At 39.8% G+C, this 21186-nt stretch overlaps 1 protein-coding gene across 1 annotated transcript in view; it reads right to left on the reverse strand.

Moving 5' to 3' along the window:
- Positions 1-14196, reverse strand: part of Col1a2 (collagen type I alpha 2 chain) — a 35566-nt gene extending 21370 nt beyond the window's left edge. The window contains exons 1-17 of the mRNA XM_021164492.3: positions 14121-14196; positions 13581-13786; positions 11178-11188; positions 10582-10596; positions 9902-9937; positions 8642-8752; positions 7137-7190; positions 4362-4406; positions 4073-4126; positions 3801-3854; positions 3469-3522; positions 3037-3090; positions 2523-2576; positions 986-1030; positions 660-713; positions 513-557; positions 174-227 (exon numbers count right to left, since the gene is read on the reverse strand). Coding sequence (XP_021020151.1) covers positions 174-227; positions 513-557; positions 660-713; positions 986-1030; positions 2523-2576; positions 3037-3090; positions 3469-3522; positions 3801-3854; positions 4073-4126; positions 4362-4406; positions 7137-7190; positions 8642-8752; positions 9902-9937; positions 10582-10596; positions 11178-11188; positions 13581-13650 — 810 coding nt within the window. The 5' untranslated portion in view covers positions 13651-13786; positions 14121-14196. The remainder of the gene's footprint in view (positions 1-173; positions 228-512; positions 558-659; positions 714-985; positions 1031-2522; positions 2577-3036; positions 3091-3468; positions 3523-3800; positions 3855-4072; positions 4127-4361; positions 4407-7136; positions 7191-8641; positions 8753-9901; positions 9938-10581; positions 10597-11177; positions 11189-13580; positions 13787-14120) is intronic.
- Positions 14197-21186: the final 6990 nt, after the last annotated feature.

Raw genomic sequence — 21186 nt, forward strand, 5'->3', positions numbered from 1 at the left:
AGAGAGGTTTACTGCAAACGCAGACGGAGAAAACGCTTCTGTAGGCATTTTGGAGGGTGGGCATGGATTAAGGGAATTGCTTTGCAGTTGTCTCCTTCTCTACAACCAGTACTGATATTTCAGATAGTTCTAAAAGATTTGCCAAGGTGGTGATAACAAACAACGCTTTTTACCTTGGGACCAGGAGCACCTGGGAAACCAGGGGGTCCAGCAGACCCAATGGGACCCTGAAATCAAAGCAGAAGGCATAAGAAATTTCCTTGAAGTAGATTAGAAAAACAAGCACAGAGTACTATCAAGGGAAGATGTTCAAGGTTCCCAACATTAGATGAGTCTTACAGTTGCCCTAGGCATTTGGGATAGCCTATGCTACTTAGAAAGGGAAACTTCCAAAGACCCCCAGGGAAACATTTGGCAAAAATGTCCAAACTGTTGTCATGTTATAAAAGTTAACAGAGAGCTACTGCCCCCACAGTTTCCACCCCTTCCTACTCGCCAGTGTCAGGACTTACAGCAGGGCCAACGGGGCCAACGCTTCCGTCACTGCCTCGGGCACCCTATGAAGGAAGGGAAGACGGACAGTCAGGTGGACATCAAGCAACTTCCATTAGACAGTGTTCAAAAAAGATTCAAAGGGAAGAAAAAACCAGACTACTCACAGCTGGACCAGGAGCTCCGACACGCCCTCTCTCGCCAGGAAGCCCTCGGGCTCCCTAGAAGCAGAAATATTGTTAATAAAGCCCAGAATGCTGATCTTAAAAGAGCCAGAGGCAGCGCTTACTTTGCCCAATTTCTAACATATGTAAGAGTTCACTAAGAATGCAAGTGTTGTTCTAACACCAGGTAAAAGTTGAATATGCAGAGATATAAGAAAAAATATCAAGAATGCAATGCCAAGGGAAATAGCAATTATCAAAGTCTCTAAAGAAGTTTCAGAATGCTAAGCGTGCACATTCAGGTTGCCAGTGGATTGGTCAATACTCACTGCTTGACCTGGAGTTCCATTCTCTCCAGGGGCACCGGGTTCACCCTATATATGCAGAAGAAAAATTGAGTCTTTATTCAATATATACATATATTTTTTTCACATTGCACAAATTTTACTCTGTTTTATCAGTTTGAGCCTTTTGTACATTTTAAACGTGTTTATACTTATAGACTATTTCTCAATGATCTCAGGCACATATGTTTTTTAAAAATATGATGAGGGTTTTATTTAAATGTGCCAAAGGTTAAGGTACTAAATTAAATGTGATTATTTAATTGTACACCTCTCCAATTTTCTTTTTATATTCTAGACATTTGGAACCAACTACATAGAATAGGAATATTAATTGAAAAGAGAAAAAAATAATACATTTTCTTCAGGGCAACCAAATTTACCATCTTCAGAGGTATCTGAATGCCAATGTTATTGGCTTCATTAAGATAAGTGGAAAGTCAGGGCATCACAAGAGATTTGGGGGTCACCAGATTTGTTTCTTATTCTGAGAGCTAGGTATTGGTAAAACACTTTCCTTCAAGGCATTCCAGTTTACAGAGAGATGCTGAGGAGCAAATCAAAGGCTTGGCACGTGCTCATTTAGCAAGTGCTCGATGACTGAGCTATCTTTACAGCTCTAGGTCTAAGGCTGCATGTGAAGGATCCACTTTAAGAATGACCAGCATGAGCTTTCTGAGTTTGCCTTTTAAGCACTGCACACATGACTTTGGAAAAGTCATGAGTGCTTCCTAACCTTAGTTTTTCCTAAATGATGACATCTACAAAGTGCCTTTTAGCTCTAAAATATTGTGATCAGTGATCCGAGCTATAATTATATATATATATATGGCTCATGGGAGAATGAACTTGACTATGTCCATTTGTGTGACAGTGGGAAGTTAGACCAGATTCTCCATATTCATGTTCATCTCTGGTCCCGTCTGCATTTGTTACTCACTAATTTGTAATTACATTAGTATTCACTTTAATATCACATTATCTCCTTAATAGGAAAGAGAAGATTTTATGGTTTGAAATGTTGTTCAGAGAAGAGGCTAGCCAAGAGATAATACACCTCTGAGACTTTAATTACCTAATTAAAAAAATTTTGAAGTGTGCACAGATAAATCAGAGGAAAGAGGTTGAAAAGTGTGTTGTGACATGAATGTACCCATCTAATTAGTGCAAGGCAAAGGAGAATTTACACTTTAGTAGCACACTTTGTTCTAATATTTGGTTATATGTTTATTTACTTTTATTTTGACTACAGAGAATCAATGACATAAGAGGAGGGAAGGAGATGGATGAAGAAATTTTAACATTACTTTCCATTTGATTATTTACATAAACATCAAGTTAAATAAACATTAGCAATTGGCCTTTGTCATAGAATTTCCCTGTCCACCATTGAGGGATTTGAAAGCTAGATGAGGAGACGAGATACTCTTTGAAATGTGGGTTGTGTTTAGTAAAATAGCCTTTTGGATAGCAATGGAAGATCTAAATGACTTGCTTACAGAGATCCTAACTCAGTATTTACCTTCACACCCTGTGCACCAGGCTGTCCCTTCAATCCATCCATACCACTGTGTCCCTGAAAAGCAATGAACACTTTTAAAAATGCTGTCATGTTGTGATCTCAGTCAGACCAGAGTCTTCCACCTTTACAATGATTACATCTTCTAGAAAGATCCCATGGTTGCAGAAGAATAACACAATACAGTGTTCCAGCTCAGCTGAGCTGGTTCCACTACCCCAGGCTAATCACTTGGTCTGCACACAGCTAAGAAGGGAAGGGTGCTGGACAAGCTTCCTTACAACTCACTCACCCTAACAATTTTCTGGTTTTAGATAGTTCTAAGTACTTAAAAATATATACAATCTCTATATAATCTATAATCTGTATAGTGTTTCTACATTAATCTCAGTGTTTGATAAGCATTGGCTCTACTTTCATTTCCAGCATTTTCAAAATTCAGAGACATGGTTGGGTTCTCACTCCCCTCCCCCATCAGCAGCATTTTTTTTCTCATTTAGAGGAAGAAGTCACTCACTCTCACGCCTTTGAAGCCAGGAAGTCCAGGAGTCCCGGGGAAACCACGAGCACCCTTGGGGTGGGGTGGGGGGAATCAGAGCAAGGTGAATAATAACACAATGCATTCATCTTTCCAAACCAATTCTCAAAACTCAAGTTTGGGATCAAAGGGAACATGTTATGTTTTTTGAGCACGGAGCTACAAACTACTAGCTATGGTATGAATTACTAAGATGGTGGCATTTGTAGAAAAAAACAGTTGTTAGTCAAAATCTGTTTGCTGTCACCAATATTACGTTATGAATGTGAATAAAATATCTACATTCTTTCTTGGTTCTTTCTTTTGCCAGATGTCTTCAATCAATGCCACCAGTGTGAGTGACATCCGAGCTACCATCAGAGGCATGCTCATAACTAACAATGGACCACATCCTATTGTCAACAGTCTCACCTGTGGTCCAACGACTCCTCTCTCCCCAGGTCTTCCGGGTTTTCCAGGGTGACCCTAAAACAGGAAAGCAACCTAAGGTCATCCTTCACTTAGTAAATTATCGTGAGAGAAAGGTATACACAATTTTGTGGGCTAGAATACATGTTTAATTAACAATTAAATCTCTTGAGCATAAGCAAGTTAATTAGTATTTCATTAAAGTAATATTTCCCATATGGGGAGACTCAGGCATCTTGAGCATTCAGCATGGAACTTAATTTGGCTCTAGATACTCCTATTGAGACAGGAATATGTAAGAGTTGTTTCAGAAGAGCTTAAGGGTAAACACTTACATCCTCACCAGCCTTGCCAGGAGAGCCAGCTGGACCACGGGGACCTGCAGGACCCTAAGGGAATGGGAGATGCATCGAGGTTAAGACTGTGTTCACAAACCGCTCTTTAGAGACTTTCTCTCTCTCTCTCTTTTTAAATACTTTTTATTAGGTATTTTCCTCATTTACATTTCCAATGCTATCCCAAAAGTCCCCCATACCCTCCCCCCCCTTACCCACCCACTCCCACTTAGAGGACTTTCTCTTTTTATAAACAGAGAAAATGTTCTCACCGTTTGACCAGGCTCACCAGGCTCACCAGCAGGTCCTTGGAAACCTTGAGGGCCCTAAGGTAGAGGAGAAGGCATATTTATTTATTACTTTATCTATCTATCTATCTATCTATCTATCTATCTATCTATCTATCTATCTATCTATCTATCTCTCTGGAAGTTCTGGAGTCAAGCTCAGGTCGGGCACATTAGACAAGTCCTTGGCCATCTATCATCATCCTCAGTGCATGAGAGTCATGCTTAATGTTCTGCTTTTATAGAAGAATGGTTCTAGGATTTTGATACTTACAGGGGCTCCAACAGCACCAGGAGGGCCTCTGGGTCCCATTAAGCCCTGTAAAGAGTATACACATAGTTAACACCAAAAAGTCATATCCTTTTTGGGAGTCTCATAATCTGGACTGGATAGACTAGATATAGAAGTGATATCTCTGAGCCCCTGAAGTTTTTGGATGGACAGATGAACCAAATTTCCTGCACTCTTTCCTGACCTTCAGTTCTTCTTCTTTTTTTTTAACCAAAGAAATCTTTTGAACTCAATGAGAATTGTCTGGAGGAAGTCATAAGTTCCTTGAGATGTGCAAAATTGGTCATCTGGAGATTGTTCTAAGGCAATGAAGAGAACTGATCTTTGCACAAGAACAGACCACATAATGGCTGACAAAGAATTTCAGTTAGATTCCTTTTGTCATATGTCACCTCTCCATGTCATATGTAGCTAAGAAATTGATATGTTTGTTGCCACCGGGCCATAAATTGAAAAAGATCAAAAGTCCTACTTAATGATTAAACAGAGGTTTATTATAACCTCAAAGATCTTTTGAGGCCTGTTGATGACTGATGTAAATCTCAAGTGTATTATTGAGGCAGCCTGCTGGAGGAATTTATCATAGGATCTTGAAAACATAACACAAATGACAGTAGCTTTTCTTTCTTCTTCTTCTTCTTCTTCTTAGTGGAACACAAATGTAAAGTAAAACTGAATGTTATAGGATTTTGAGCTAAGTGTAGTTTTGTTCAACACTTGTATAAGCTCATCTGTAGGACCTACCTCCCAGACAGCTAAAAATACCTCATGCACAAGTCTTGAGTAATTTGCTTTTAATACATCAACCATGAGGACTCTGCTGTTGAGCCTATCCACTTTATTAAATGACTATAGTGAGACACTACATATTTTATTTAAAAAGCACATTATTTTAATTATGAGGATTATTTATTTTGTTTTAGAAAAGGCTTCAATGTTAAAAGAAGCTGTCACTTTTCAATAAAAATATTTTTTAGGTATACATTAAGTATAATTTTCTTTGACATCATGAATTTTTAATTATATTTATTCATCTTTCCCAGTATTTGTGACAACTTCATTTACATAAAGGATATTTTATTTTGTGGAGACTGTGAGATGAACCCTGTGGGATTTTGTAGCTATTGATTTTCCAACATGGGAAATTATTTAACACTTTATTGCTGCCCATCTTCTCTCTTTGTTAAACACATCTCTGTTGGTTACATCTGTCTGTGGATGGGGATGCATGTAGAAGCTTAAATTATATCTCATTGATATTTTAATGTGAATTCTCTTTTTGATACTCCCCAGAAAGTAGTTTCAAAGACAGGGGAATCTGAAATCCATATTAATTTCTCAGATGTATGTCCACCATTTTAATTTTTAACATAAGAGAACATCTACTCCTGCTTTATTTCCCACTTTGGCTCTTCTTGAGAAATGGATTCTACTTTACATCTGAGTAATGTCTGGCATTAGCAGAAACAACTCATTTCAAATGTCTAAGACAAACAATGTCGAAAGAATGCTTCAATTTTTCACTTCAAATATGAATGTTTTAAATTACCAGGAAAAGTCAGGAAATTGGAAATCATCAATTAAAGCTACATTATTTTACAAGTGAGAGTTTTAATTTACAGAAAATATTGTCTTGCCTTTGTAGTATATTAGTTTACTTCGGCCCATTAGTTTCAGAATAATGTCTTCTGCAGATAGAGCACTGATGTAGAGCCCAGGTAAAAGTTGTGTTTAAAGACCATGATAACTAAGAGATAAATGCCTTTAGAAAACAGATAATTAGAATCACCAAATTGTGTGCATGTTTATTAAATTCTGTGGTAGTTAATCAATCTAATGTTTTTACTTCTGGGACATTTTCATTCTTTCCTATAAGCTATTGTACATTTTTCATGATCATGTCTATTTTCTCTTTATCACATCTCAGTAATGTCTGATAGAAGCTTCATTTGTCAGCTAGGTCATCATGCTGATGCCCAGGGAAGCTTTATAAATGGTCACAGAAATGACGGGATGTGTGCGCAGGGACACAAATGCTAAATTGGACTCACGCTCTTCTATATTGGCTTTTAATAAATAGTCAAGACAAGGAATTTTCATCAGAAGGGAGAGAAAGGAAACATTCAAGTCCTTGAAGGTAATTCAGAACTGCTGTCATTTGCTGCTAGCTTCCTAAATCCACAGTGTAGTTCTTAACCTGTTGGGGGCACCTGGTAAGTTCTTGTGACTAAGAAAGTGTTCTATTCAAGAACTAAATACATGAACCATATATTATCTCTCAACAACCTGCGTGATTGGGGTGGGGGTGGGCAAAAAGTAAAGCCCCAGACTCTCCTGTTATGTGATGAAGGAAGGGACTGAGCTAGAACTTCTTGGTCCTTTCCATCAGGTTCAGGGAACACGGGAAATCCTTCTGCTTTTTAGCCATGCTTCGGATTTTAAGAAGTGTGGAAAGATACAGAGAAATGTATAGATGTTAATATTTTGAGTTAAATTCATTTGCTTGAGTTATAGTCTGTATTTCCAAAGACTATTTTTCAGACATAGATATCAAACATTCTTTTTAGGAGGCACATTGGTAGAGAAAATTGAAACTCCTCACCTGGACTTCAGTTTTGATATTTAAATGTAGGAAAAGGAGTTATTTTCTTCTGATCTAGCCTTGGAGTGTGGACTTAATTACTATTGTGAGGTTTAGCATGAATTCCCTTACATAAGCTGCTTTTCCCCCTCTAGGATAAAAGGAGACAAGCCTACCATTGGTCCAGGGCCAGACGAAACTCCTTTGTCAGAATACTGAGCAGCAAAGTTCTGGAGGGAAGAAAACACACATGAGTATATAGGTAAGTGGTCATACACATACATCTTTCATTCTTCTTTCAATCAATCAATCAGTCAAACAATCAATTATCTGATCATACTTAATACTTTAATTAATTAATCCCCTGATACTATTTAAAGGAGAGCCATGTTTCAATAGAAATGACTTAGAATTCAGTGCTGGAGCCAGGCGTGGAGGCACACGCCTTTAATCCCAGCGCTTGGGAGGCAGAGGCAGGCAGATTTCTGAATTTGAGGCCAGCCTGGTCTACAGAGTGAGTTCCAGGACAGCCACGGCTATACAGAGAAACCCTGTCTCGAAAAAACAAACAAACAAACAAACAAAAAACAAAACAAAACAAAAAAGAATTCAGTGCTGAGTCCCCCACCGAGACTGAAATGGAGAACCTCCATGTCTTAGCCTTCAGACTCATCTGCCTTGAGCAATCTGTTCCTACACACTCGTCACCTACCTCTAGACTGAGGAAGATGGCTTCCTACACCTTTATAGTCCCTCAGAACTATAAAGTGAAATGGAGCCCAGGGGAGCATGCTGCGTTGGCAGTTGCTACCCTAGCCCAGAAGTCACTAAGATACTTCTTTGTCCTGGCTGGAGTTTCAAAAAGGGATATAAAGAGTTTTCAAGTTACAGGAAAGTTAAAATGCCCCTTAGAAGATTAAACTTTAAAAAAATAGTTCATGGTAATAACTTCCCTGTTAACTTCGAGTGGTAACTGTATTAAAGAAGGTGCTTTTAATGCACTCAGTAGATAAGCAATCATAATAAGATTTTTGGGAGAGAAAGGTCTTATTTTACTGGCATACAGTTGGGTATTAGAATTAGGAATCTGATTCATAGTGCTAACCAATTAAGCAAATATGTTTTTCTTCCTGCAGTGAGGCCATTTGGCACTTATACCATTGTCAAAGACATAAAGCTAAAAGAAGATATTAATGAAAAAGGGAAATGTACTTTTCTCAATTTAGTTTCAAGCAAATTAAACCTAAAACTGCTTTGAATGTTTGTTCAGTAGACTCCAAGCCAAGGAGAATAGAGAGGGTCAGATGTTTGTGAAATTGCTTAAGACCAGGGGCTTCACTTATGTAATTCAATCTAATCAAACTCTTTAATAATGCAACACCTCTTATTTGTGCTGAACTGATAAAAGATATTAAATCCCCAAATTAAATAATGGTGCAGAAGGCTGCAGCTACCTTCATTGAACAAAAAGACCAGGACTGTAATTGACAAGACCTTGAGGAAGATGGAAAAAGCAGAACCTTAAACTCAGAAACCAAAGAAATTAAATAAAATATACTCATTTCCAAATAGAAGGTTTTCCCTTAACTGCTAAAAATTAATTTTCACAGTGAGTATTTCTTTTCCAACAGAGCAAGACACTAAAGTCAGATCTAAGATAAGAATGTATAAGTTATCTTACCCCACTGAGACCAGGGGGGGCAGGGGGGCCAGGAGGACCAGGGGAACCAGGGGGACCAGGAGGGCCCATGGGACCATCAACACCATCTCTGCCTCGGGGACCTGCGGGGCCCTGTTACAAAAAGAGGGAATTAGAACAGGATTAGAACAATCTTGTGGAACCGTGTATAGAATGTGGAAAGAGACCTAAGAAAACACATGCTAAGGTCAGTCTGTTAGACTTGTTGATGTAAAAGGGTAGAAATATAAGATCTGTCGCTGACTGATGTGCACCTGTGACTTCGTTTAGGAAAAGACATTTAAGGCCTGATGTGCAAAGATAACTAGTGGCAGCTAAGCCAGTGTAGACCCTCTGTATTAATTCATGATGGAGCAGATTCTGTGAGTGTCACAGGTTTCCAGCCGTAGGAAATGACACTGTGTACATTAAAGCTGACTTTTGTAAAGGTATCCAATTGCTTTGGTGGTGATAGGTGAAGAGTAGGCTGACTGACTGGTTAGATCATTTTATCACAGAGATGGGAAGACTGCTTTAACACTATCCATGTTGTTAGGATAACTAACCGACACAATTATACAACTAATACATTGAGTAGAACACATGTAAGTCCACATACTACGACAGATACATGATGCAGTTATTTAATATATAATGCAAATCATGCAAAAACAGTTTAGTGACACATATCAACGAAATGTAGCAAAAATGTAGCAAATAGACTAGCAGCCTGGCGTGTACATGTCTGAATGAAGAGAGAGAAGCCTGGCGTGTACATGTCTGAATGAAGAGAGAGAAGCCTGGCGTGTACATGTCTGAATGAAGATAGAGAAGCCTGGCGTGTACATGTCTGAATGAAGATAGATAAGCATGTGACTGCTTCACAATTATTTCCAATTTATGCAGAGCTTTTTTTTTCAAAAGAAACAAAACATGTTACAAAGAAGGTTCTGTGGTGGAGGATACATTCCCATTACACGCTTATTGTGCAGGCCAAACTAAACAAAGAAAGATAGACCCTGCAAAGAATGTGGCTGCCTGTAATAGTGTTTCTTTTTATGAAAGAGTAATCTTGACTGAAAGGGGATATTGATTATATATAATAATGTTCATTTACTTCTTCTGCAGGACATTATCTACTTAAAAGGTGGTATAATTATCTGAATATGAAATAATCTTACACATTGTCAACCATCTGTAGCGTCTAATATGTAGTTATTCGAATATGGGCCAAAGCCCTTTAGTGATTTAAAAATCACATACCCTTTGTCCACGTGGTCCTCTGTCTCCAGTGGGGCCCTAAAGGAAGACAAAAATAGCAAAGGGCCACATGTCTAAGTAATTGGTGCTGAACAAGCAAGCCAATTTTGAAAATAATTAGGTACTAAGACTGAGTTGACGAAAATATTACTAAACAGCAGCTAGAAGACCTGGCACAAAACAATAGATAACAAAGAATTGTTTTTTGTTGAAACTATAAGTAATTTTTTCTCAAGCTGGAAGACTAGAGGATGCTATAATTTGTAGTGATCAAACTAATATTATCCATTGCACTTTTAATAAGATAATAGCTATAGATAAAACTATTTATTATACCTTCACAGCATATTTACAGTGTCATTCCTTTAAAATAAGCTTTAAATTATTATCTATAATTAACACAATATGCACCCCTTATAAGAATATAAATAGATATTTACAAAGTCTTTACTATGTAAATCATTAATTCATATAACATAAATGTAATTAAAGATGCTTCTGGAAGATAATAAAACTTTGTTACATCAAACATTAACAGTACCCTGCTTTATGGTTTGGTGAATACATATTCTTATAGGTAAAATCTTGCTAAAGTATTTTCTTTCTGTAGTTCACATTAAATTTTGTCAAACTGAAATTATTCTGGTAATTTCAGATATTTATGAAGAAACATAGCCTCTTACCTTTCGTACAGATCCCTAGAAAATAAAAGAAAAATGATTATTATAAGAATTATATACACACCTATATATTAAAATGGCTTTATTACAATATTATGTACAAATATATTTACAAATGTAACTACATTGTTCTTTTCCTACTATCTTAATCTAATATTTTGAAATAAAATGTAAAATTTTACCAATCAACAAAATGTTATCTACAAAACCAATTGTATATACTTATCTGTAACTATGTTGTGACTTCAATCTGTGAGCTAAGAATTTATTCATAATTCATTGCAAATGAATCCTAGGAAATAACAAAAATCTCTCAAGCTCACTGTGCTCTTGTGCTTCAGAAACCCCAAACTTCCACTGACCCGTTTCCTTTCTCTTCCCCATGGGCGCTTTATGGGACTAGTCTCACTTAGCGCCACCCACTTCAGAAAATGGGGTGGGTACTTTCAGTGGAAGCCAGAAAGCTTTAGCCTGCTACTATGTCCCTTCACAATTTCTGTGGGAAGCCAAACTGGCCAACTTCCCTCCCCAGAAATGACCCCGCTGTGATCAAGGTAAAGTACAAACATCTTATGTATTCTAAAAGTACTTTTACTCACCGATTGCAAATCTGTTGAGGGAAGAAGAGAATAGGAAATAGTTATTGGTATCATTTCATCAGTTGCTATCATTCCATAGATCTATAACAGTAATTAAAAAATGATACTTAGGTCTATACAGTTGATTTACCTGATTGAAAGACCCCTTCTGTTTCTCCTTCAGATTATTCTAATAACCTCCAAATTATTCAGGTAAAAAAACATAGCAGGGATCAGCAGGGTGACTTGTTTACAGTTTTGATATGTAAATATAGATTTAAATTTAATAGTTAATTATTCACTATTTTTTAAATGCCATGAAGCATCACTGTGTCTGCAGGCAGGGCATCTCCAGTGCTGAGCAATTATGGAGGAAGTGGCTATCACCACTGATTGACAAGGAAATAATGCATAAGAATCTGAGAAAACTTAAGCCTGCATCCTGAAGCAGAGTTTGTTTTTTGTAAACCATTGAAGTGACTTAGCCCTTTCCCCCAAAGGTCTAATTTGCATCAATGAAAGCAAATTGATTCAGGAGTCTGATTTTTGCTATAAATAGTTCATTTAAATTAGGTAAGGTCATTGACTAAAGAGCACCCCATTTGTGCCCTAAGAAGTGCTGCTTTGTATAAAGAGAAAACTGTGGATTAAAATCTTGAAAAATAATGAGAAAAATAAATACCCACTTCTTTGCTACAATTACCCTAAGACTTTAAAGACTGAGTTTCATTCCTACAGTATAATAATTACAGGATAATGTGGTATATAATTGCGGTCAGACTTGCTCCAGGATGATTCACCTCTAAAAATTGCTTGGATTTGGTGGTCACGAAGTGTGTCATTTGGAATGAGAACATCTGTTGAAGTGGTCACTGCTCAGAAGAGTGGGACACCTCCTGCATTCACATTTTAGGGCAATTGATGAGAATCACTGTTCAATTAGATAAATGGTATGTCTAGTTTATTTTCTCCATTGAAGGAAGAACAGTTTGCCTGAATTAAGAGAAGCCAGTAAGCCTTACAGGCTTTGGAAACGTGCCTTTTAATTACTCAGTTTGTGAGCCATTTTGGACAAAGTGTGTTGGATAACCTTTATTCTTCATAGAGGTTGGATGTTGAATAAAATGTATGTTGACCTTCAAATCTCTACTTCCCTAAGTCTACTATGTTTTTCTGTGGGGATCCACTCTTCTACTCTGATTTCATATAAAATTAACTTGTAACATTAATTTGTACAATGCAATTACTTCTTAGTATCCTCGGGGGGTATATAAAAGTGGATGAAGGGAACATATACACATTCGAAACTAGACTGTGGTAGACGTGGGGCGTGTAGCTGAAGGTCTGGGTGTGGCCACGCCCTCCTGAATACTCATCAAGCCAACATCTTTGTCCAGTTAAATTAGGCAGCCATTTTAAAAGATGAAACCCAAGTGGTTTTCTTCATTCTTTCTTCAGGAAATTCTAGTTAGTTATACAACCTAGAAATGGAAAATGGCCTTGAAGTTGGCACATTTAGTATATACCCCACATTTTAGAAAAAGGCCCAATTGATTCATTTGAAGTCACGTGGTAAATGAGTAAGAGACTCATGGGAAGAAGCCCCAGGCTCTCGAATCTCAGGACAAAGTTGACATTTCTCACATCTGTTGTTTTCGTGTGTGATTACAGGTGGGAACTTGTTGAAGGGTAAGTGAACAGAGCTTATTTTAGTTAAAAGTTACCATTTCCATGATCAGGTAATGGATTGGGGCGCTGCTTTGACTATTCAGAAGACAAAAGCTCAGGCCGAAGCAGCCGGCTTCTCGAGATACATCCATCTCCATCGTCTGGGTTCTTTACATATGGCTCAGAAATGTAAATTACTCTATGGACCTGGGAAGTCTTTAATTGGAATTCCTACAGCTTAAGGCCTGGTCCCTGTTCTTGCACTTTACCCCCTCCAGGGGGCGAATTTTCATCATTATCTTCATCAACGTCATCCAGAGCAACTCTGAGGCCCACAAGAAAATGGAGTCCGGGGAGTTTTGTATTATTCTATTACGGGGCTTTCTAAACTAGGCCTCAAGTTTCACAAGGTGACCACGGGCATAATTCTGGGGATTGAAGAGTAGAGCCCTCTGAGTCGTTCATGCTGTCAGCCAGGTTTATATCTTGAGGCAACCTTCTTTGCCTCCTTGTGAGCTTCACCAACGGGAAAAACCTCCCCCAACTCTTGGCAACAGTCAAGTCTTTCATATTTCCATTCTTTTAAAGTATTTTCCATGTATCTCATGAACCCTAGTGTTTTCCCCCACAGAGCAGAGGACGACCTCACAAGCTGTATGTGGAATGAATGTGTGAAGTTTCCCTCTGTTAAGATAAGGGTGCCCACCTATCCAGCCTCTCTCCTTCATCTCCCCCAAACAAGCAGAAGACACTTACATTGGCATGTTGCTAGGCAGGAAGTTACTGCAAGCAGCAACAGAGTCCGCGTATCCACAAAGCTGAGCATGTCTACCACTTAGACATGCAGACTCCTTGTGTCGCAGAGCCCCTGGGTCACCAGCGGAGGTATCACCTGGCGGGCGCAGGCATGCAATCGTGGACCGTTCCCTCCAACTTAGTCGAAACCTCCTGCTGCCGTGGTGCTAAAATAAAAAAGCCCAGACCTGCCTTATTTATATGGGAAAAGTTTCCCCAGTCGGAGGGTGCCTCCAAAAACGTCTCCACCAATGGGAGGGCTGGGGCTAGGGGCCCGGGACTCAGTGCTGGGAGGAGACTGCGGGGGAGCAGGGGAGGGAGCCGAGGGGGGAGGGACGTGGCTACGGGGCTTCTTAAATTGGTTCCATTCTTTTTGAGGACGTGGACACTTTTGAGGCTTTCGAGGGGAAACTCTGACTCCCTGTCTGCATACCTCCGCCCTCCCCAGCCACCCGCCCTCTCTCGCCCTTGCCAAGTTTGGAAGCACTTTAGGACACCTACGTGGGCACTTTACAGATCTCCGGGCAGCGGGGCAGGTGTTGAGGGACCTGGAGGCCTAAGATGAAAAGGCAGGAGCTGTCCAGTTCCGCTTCACTCTGTGCCCTCGGGCCATCTGCAGGCTGGAGGGGGCTGGGGTGTGAGGGGAGGAGAGTGACAGCGTGGCGAGCTCTAGAGCTGCCCTCCTGGGTTGGCTCCACCCCTGCCCCCTAATTTCCTCAGTCTTGGGGGGGCCTGTGTGCCCATAATCTCCTCTCTCTCTGTCTCTCTCTTTCTGTCTCTCTCTGTCTCTCTGTCTCTGTGTCCCTCCCTCCCTCCCTCCCTCCCTCCCTCCCTCCCTCCCTCCCTCCCTCCCTCCCTCCCTCCCTCCCTCCCTCCCTCTCTCTCTCTCTCTCTCTCTCTCTCTCTCTCTCTCTCTCTCTCTCTCTCTCTCTCTCTCTCGTTGATGAGGGGAGCAGGCATCAAGAGATAAACTGTACATTATTACATTTACTTTGGTTAAGCCCCATTTCCAGCCCCATGTACAGACACCATGAAGGATTACCAGCCAGACTCGGCATCCAGCCAGACTCAAATGCCGAGCCTGGACCAGATAACAGATCAGTGAACACTCAGCCTTCTTGGCCTTGCTGCCTATTTATGACCCCTTCCACAGGCACTGCCAGGCACCTCTGCCTGCATCCTCACACCTCCTATCATCCCTAGGGCGTACACAACCTCTTTCTTAACATCCCAAGCTGTCCCATCCAGAACAGATGCAATCTCTCCCCACCTTGGAAGAGACTTTGGCTCTGAAAAATTGGAGTAGGAGACTTTGGCTGTCCAGGACAGCGGCGGAGACATAGTGAGTGCTCCTTCCCAAAGTTTCTTGGAGTCTTCCAAGTTCCCCGGGGCCACAGGCTCCTCTTGGTCTGCGGAGCATCCATCATGAGGCTGGAGAGACCTATTCAGACTCACATTCTGTCCCCAAAGTCACAGCAGAAACAGCATCTTCAAGCCATTTTTATGTTCATGAAGAAGGAACTGGCGAACTCCTTGGGAAACCTTCCCCCTTTCGGCTTCCCAGTGAGGAAGAATTTCTAAATAGGTTAGCTCCATCAGCAGCTGCTATAAGCAAACGCTTCTGGATATTGCTAACTGGCTTCTCTTTCTAAATTAAAAAAATGCTAGAAACAGAAGAGAATAAACATTTCAATAAGGTTATTTAAATCCTGTGAAAAATACTGATTTGAGAGACAAGCATTTTTGAAAATTTAATTTAATTCTTACTTATTCACTTTAAATCCCACTCACTGCCTCCCTCCAGATCACCTCCTCCCACAATCCCTTCTCTCCTCCCCGCTTTTCTTCTGAGCAGTTCCCGGTTCCCCCCAATTCCTCTCACCCTGGCAGTTCAAGTCTCTTCTAGGCTAGATGAGAGAGAGAGTTTTGGGTTTTTTGTTTGTTTGTTTTGTTTTTTAAATAATGTGGAGGAAAAGCTTTTTATAAAAGTACTGAGCAAAGAAAGCATTTCAATACTGCACATCTGATTTCTTTTCTTTCTTTCTCTTTTTTTGATATTATGATTTTATTTTTATTTTTTTAGGTATTTTCCTCATTTACATTTCCAATGCTTCTCTCTTTCTTTCTTTCTTTCTTTCTTTCTTTCTTTCTTTCTTTCTTTCTTTCTTTCTTTCTTTCTTTCTTTCTTCCTTCCTTCCTTCCTTCCTTCCTTCCTTTCTTTCTTTCTTTCTTTCTTTCTTTCTCTCTCTCTCTTTCTTTTCTTCTTCTTCTTCTTCTTCTTCTTCTTCTTCTTCTTCTTCTTCTTCTTCTTCTTCATTAATGAGAGCACAAGTTATTTCTGTCGATGTGCTGGCTTGACTTTAGAGACTGTCATTTGTGTCTATGTCTCAGGCGCCTGAAAGTCAGGTGTTATTTCTGAACAAAAGACTTGGGTAGGTAAGAAAACAGGTTTATGAAAGAAACCCCCTAAATGTCCCTCAGGTTGATTACTGGATAACACTCCGTGGGGACAACTTAGCCAAGTCCCTTGCTTTGCACTAGCTACTCAATGCCTTAGATACTCCACTTTGCTCAGTGGCTTTCTGTGATTGTGAAAATAGTCTCAAGCCTAGAACAGCGTTGAAAGTGGGATAATTTTTAGAAAAAAAAAAGCAAAAGAAAGAAAAGCAAATCTACTTGGTTGGCTTTTGAGAATCAGAGAAACCAAGTTTCAAACACAAGAACATAAATGCCTCCACCCTGGGCCAGAGCGAAGAACTGATAACTTGTAAAGCATTCCAGGAAACTGATGCAAATACCAAGTGCTGCAAGGCTCCCTCCCTGCTGATGTGGCAGGTTTTGCAGCCGGCAGACTCAGCACTTTGTGGAAAGCCCTAGACTGAGCAGTGAGGGCAAGGCAAGAGCCCTCTCTCTCCCTGTTTTCCCTCTCCCTATCTGTCTCATCCCTCTTTCTGCCTGTTTCTGTCTGTCTGTCTTTTTCTGTGTCTTGTCTTCTATCTCTCTTTCTCTCCCTCTCTCTTCATCCCTCCCCCTGTCTCTTTCTGTGTCTCAGTTTCCTCTCTCTTCATTTCATTCCTTTGTCTCTCTGTCTCTGTCTCCTTCTGTGTCTTTGTCTCTTCTCTCTTTTTCTCTTCCTCTCTTCTGCCTGTCTCTGTCTGTTTGTCTGTCTGTCTCTTCTCAGTTTCATCTATGTCTTTCTTCTCTCTCTCCATCTGTCCTTATCTCCTTTCTTCCTGTCTGTCTGTCTGTCTGTCTGTCTGTCTCTTTCTGTATCGCTGTCCTCCCTCCCTTGTGTGTGTATGTGTGTGTGTGTGTGTGTGTGTGTGTGTGTGTGTGTGTGAGAGAGAGAGAGAGAGAGAGAGAGAGAGAGAGAGAGAGAGAGAGAGAGAGAGAGAAAGAGAAAGAGAGAGAGAGGCTAGAGACTGGAATATCAGCCATTTATGGATAGTTTGGACAGTCACCTATTGGAGACAGGCACTCTCTAACATTCTCTAATACTTGCCTCTAGATGTTGGCTAAATATTTTATGTGATGAAATAACACATTATTAGTTAGTTGTTTGTTGTTGTCATTGAGAATTGGGGGTGAGGCTGAGGGAACTGGGAGGAGAGAAACAAAACCTGAACTGATCTGTCTGTGCTGGTCCAGATGGGATGTAAGAAAAGAGAGGGAAGAGCAGGGAGTAACCAAAGCCTTCTGAACTTTGCTGTTAGACGACTGACTCCTGTGCTCATATCCCTGCACCATTTTTAGAGGAGAGAAAAGAAGCTCTCTAGAGCTTTTAGCAACTGGTGAAAGCTGAGCAGGTATGATGTCAGCCTTTCCTCTGCTATTATACTTCTTTGGAAGGCCTAGAGATTCTTGGTGCATATCATGCCAAATAGGACATTTGGTTTTCCCTAAATGTCTAAGTAGAACTGGAACCAGTTCACTCAAGCACTATCTAGGTCTGTGCTAGGCGCTGTACAGTTAGGAACACTAGGGATGGATGACAAAGCACTGCTCTTTGGGGCTTATAGTCTGCAGGAGAAGTGCAGTGAATTGTGAGTTTATGGGAGGTCTAGATTTAGGTGGCAGAATCAAGTCAGGCTTCTCTGGAGCTGCAACATCTTAATCAAGCCTCCATATAAAGGCTTTATAAGAAGGATAGAGAACCAGTATGGTAGTTAATTCCTATAATCTTAGCTCTTGGAAGACTTGGGTAAGAGGATCTCAAGTTCAAGGCCATCCTGGGCTATGTAGCAAGACCCTACTTAAAAATAACAACAAAAAACACAAAACAAAACAAAACAAAACAAAACAAAACAAAACAACCCACAGAAGCTCTTAGAAACATTGTCAGTCTGAGACACTTTATTTTAACTAAATTGTGAAGGCAAAGGGTGTGACAAGAAGGAGTTAGAGCTAAAAAATGGTAGGTTTAGCAGAGACCATATTAAAATGGAACTTGAAGCTGTATTTAGGTGGTCATGTATTTCTAAGCCTTGAGAGGGTGTATGGATGGATGATTTTGAGTGGAGACAGTATGCCATCAAAGGATGTTTTAAAAACAAGGGCTTTGGCCACATGCTGGAAGAATGATTAGGGGAGCCCAGCAGAGATGGGAAACCAGTGAGGAGCAATTCAAAGGAAATTGGAGGAGCCTGACTTAGGGTAGTGCTGCTAGAATTGAGAGCAGATATTGAGCTGCAGGAATACTTTCGAAGTGGAAGAAAATGGTTTTGATGTTTGATTGTGGAAACTGAGCGGGGGAGAAGGGAGCCAGGACAGCATCAGGCTTCTGGCTTTAGCAACTGGCCAAAGCTAGAGTCCATTTAATGGGGAACATTTGAGAAGAGGATGGTTATGGTGAGAAAGGAGAAGAAGACCAGGAGTTTGTATACAGACTCAGCCAGTAAATAGATGGGTCTCATAGACAATGCCTATGTCTGAAGTACACACTTCATGTTGGTCTTGATTACTTTATTCCTGATGTCACAGTGTGAAATCCTGTAGGTTGCACTTGTGTATTGGAATAGGAGAATAATAGGGAAAAAACCAACTAAAACAAAGAAACAAAAAATGCTGACAAGCCCCAGCATCTAAGGAAAGGAGGGACGAGGGCACAGGCTTGGAGAGGATAAGAGTGGAAGTGTTATGGTGCTGAAAGTTTCATATTTGTCTGAGTGGCCAAATCAAGTGAGAAAGTATATACGTAATCTTGCAGGCTATTGGTGAAGGATCTTTCCTGGAGTGGAATCCAGGATAGAGAAATGGAATGAGAAGGGTGAGGCAAAGAACCACGTGATACAGAATTTTAGTCACACCAATGGCTGGAAGGAGCCAGGTATAGTTTAAGGAATTAAGGTATAGTTAAATGAATCACTGTGCAAGGGGATTATCCTCACATAGAATAAGGTCATCTGGAGCTTTGTAATTCTGATGCTAAACTCCACTTTAAAGTCTTCCAGGAGAACCTTAGGCTTCCACACGTAACCTCATTTGCTTTCTGGTATTGAAGCAAGGGACATTTAAGTGCATATGGATTTTTTTCTCCAACTTGGTACTGAATAAGTAATCAAGTGTTTCTCAAAAAATCTCTTCCAAATGAAAAGACAGGAAATTTATCTCACCTCTTATAAATTCCGGTTTCATCTGTAGTGCCCCACTTTTCAAGCTTGGAAATTAAGAGTAGACATTCCTCTTTTATTTACGCCTGCGTCAGGGTATTGATGGTGTGGAGAGAGTTGTCTTGCAGTATCTCGTTATTGACTATCTCCAGCCCCATAACTCAGAGGGATGTGCTGGGGCTCACAAATTTCAGCTTTCAATTAAGCTCGCCTCTCTTTTGAGGAGATACTGATTGCTTTTCTTCAGCCAGTTCCTCAGCCATTCTTCAACTGGAGAGTCCCAGAAGGCTGATGCATTCTAGATGCCCTCTCTGACTTACAAGAACTTTGTTTGGCTTGATTTCCAGACTCTTAATTTTGAAATTCTTTTCAAGTGGCTGGGGGGAGAAATGAGACCTTTATTGCAGTTGCAAGAAGGAGTTTAGATGCTAATTGATTGATTTAGGCATGAGGTTGAGTAAAGATATATATTCTAGGGAAACTACTTTACATATAGAAAAAGAATTATAAGGATTTAATTTTATGTGCTGTCACACATTGACATTATCATATTTCATTGAAAATTACTAACAAATTAAATTAGTGATAGTACCAATAAACTTGTAAAATCTAAAAATTCTAATTTATTAATGGGCAGCAGCACACTACCTGTTATATTGTATGGTAAGTACTATACTGTGGCAGATTTTAAGTTATCTCAAATCATCAGCAATCATTATCTAAATCTTGGAGTAGGTGTTTTGTTATTTATAATTTTAGAAGGAAAAATACTCTGTCTCAGAGGGGGAACTTCCCTAAGACTTCCTTGATATGCCACCATGGGCTAACTCCCCAGAACTCTTCATATTTCTAAGATTCCTTATTCCTCTAATATTTAATACCTACTATCAACCAGAAGCCTGACTGATTAATTAATTGAAAGAAAAATTGTTTCTTGGTTAGCTTCATTTATTGCAGAGAAATTACCCATTTAATTTAGTCATCTACTCTTAGATCTTGCAAAGTGCCTACTAAGTTACGGATACTCAACTAACATTTATCCAATAATGAAAATGACTTGGTTATCGCTCAACCGGAGGAGAAGGGTGTTAAATCTAAATACTAGCTGTTTTGTGTCAGTGATTTTGATTTTACTATTTAAGTCACACTTTAAAGCAATGATTGACAGAGGGCTGGTGACGCTAGTACACTGAAAGTAGAATCTAGTCACTTCCTAACATCTTATAGACTTTTTATTTTGTTAAGAGAAATGTATGAAGAACAGATGCATGAAGGGTTGTAGGGTAACTCAAGCATCTTCCAAATCTTTGTAGGTACCCAGTACATAAAGTCAAAATCTATTTCTGCCATATTTCGAACAAGGGTCTGTAATGGGCTAGTCGTTTGATAAACACCATTCAATAACTGATATATTTTATAATGAGGAATCAGGAATGAGACTAGCCAGTTCATGGTAGATCTGTTGAACAGATGGCTGATCTCTTATTGTGGTCTCTGGCTCTTTCCTTTAAAACAACACTGAACATTTACAAAGGATGCCTTGAAGTATTTAACCTTTGCAGCAACTTGAATATCTGTTTTTTTTTACAAAGAAAAAAATTGAGTCCTGTGAAAGATAAAGTGGATCCCTCCACCCCTGCAATTCTTCCAGTGTGGTCCCCGGAACCCGCGTTATTGGCATCATCTTAGAATGTGTTAAAGAACATGAATTTTCATGTCCCCTGTCAGACCCAGCAAATTAGGAATTCTGGGTCATCAATAATCTATGCTTTTACAAATCCAGCAGGTGATTATGATCAGGCTCCATGTTGAGAACTGCTGGTACTGAAGAACGGCTTTACATTTAAACTTGGATCAAGACAAATCACTCCGATAGCATCATGAAGCGTAGACCAGAGCAGTACAAGGGAAACATGGAGGAGGCCTGTCAAGAGGGCAATTCTTTCTCTCTGCTCCTA

Source organism: Mus caroli, unplaced genomic scaffold (genome assembly GCF_978045245.1).
Source record: "Mus caroli unplaced genomic scaffold, Mus_caroli_1 scaffold_7, whole genome shotgun sequence".
NCBI lineage: Eukaryota > Metazoa > Chordata > Mammalia > Rodentia > Muridae > Mus > Mus caroli.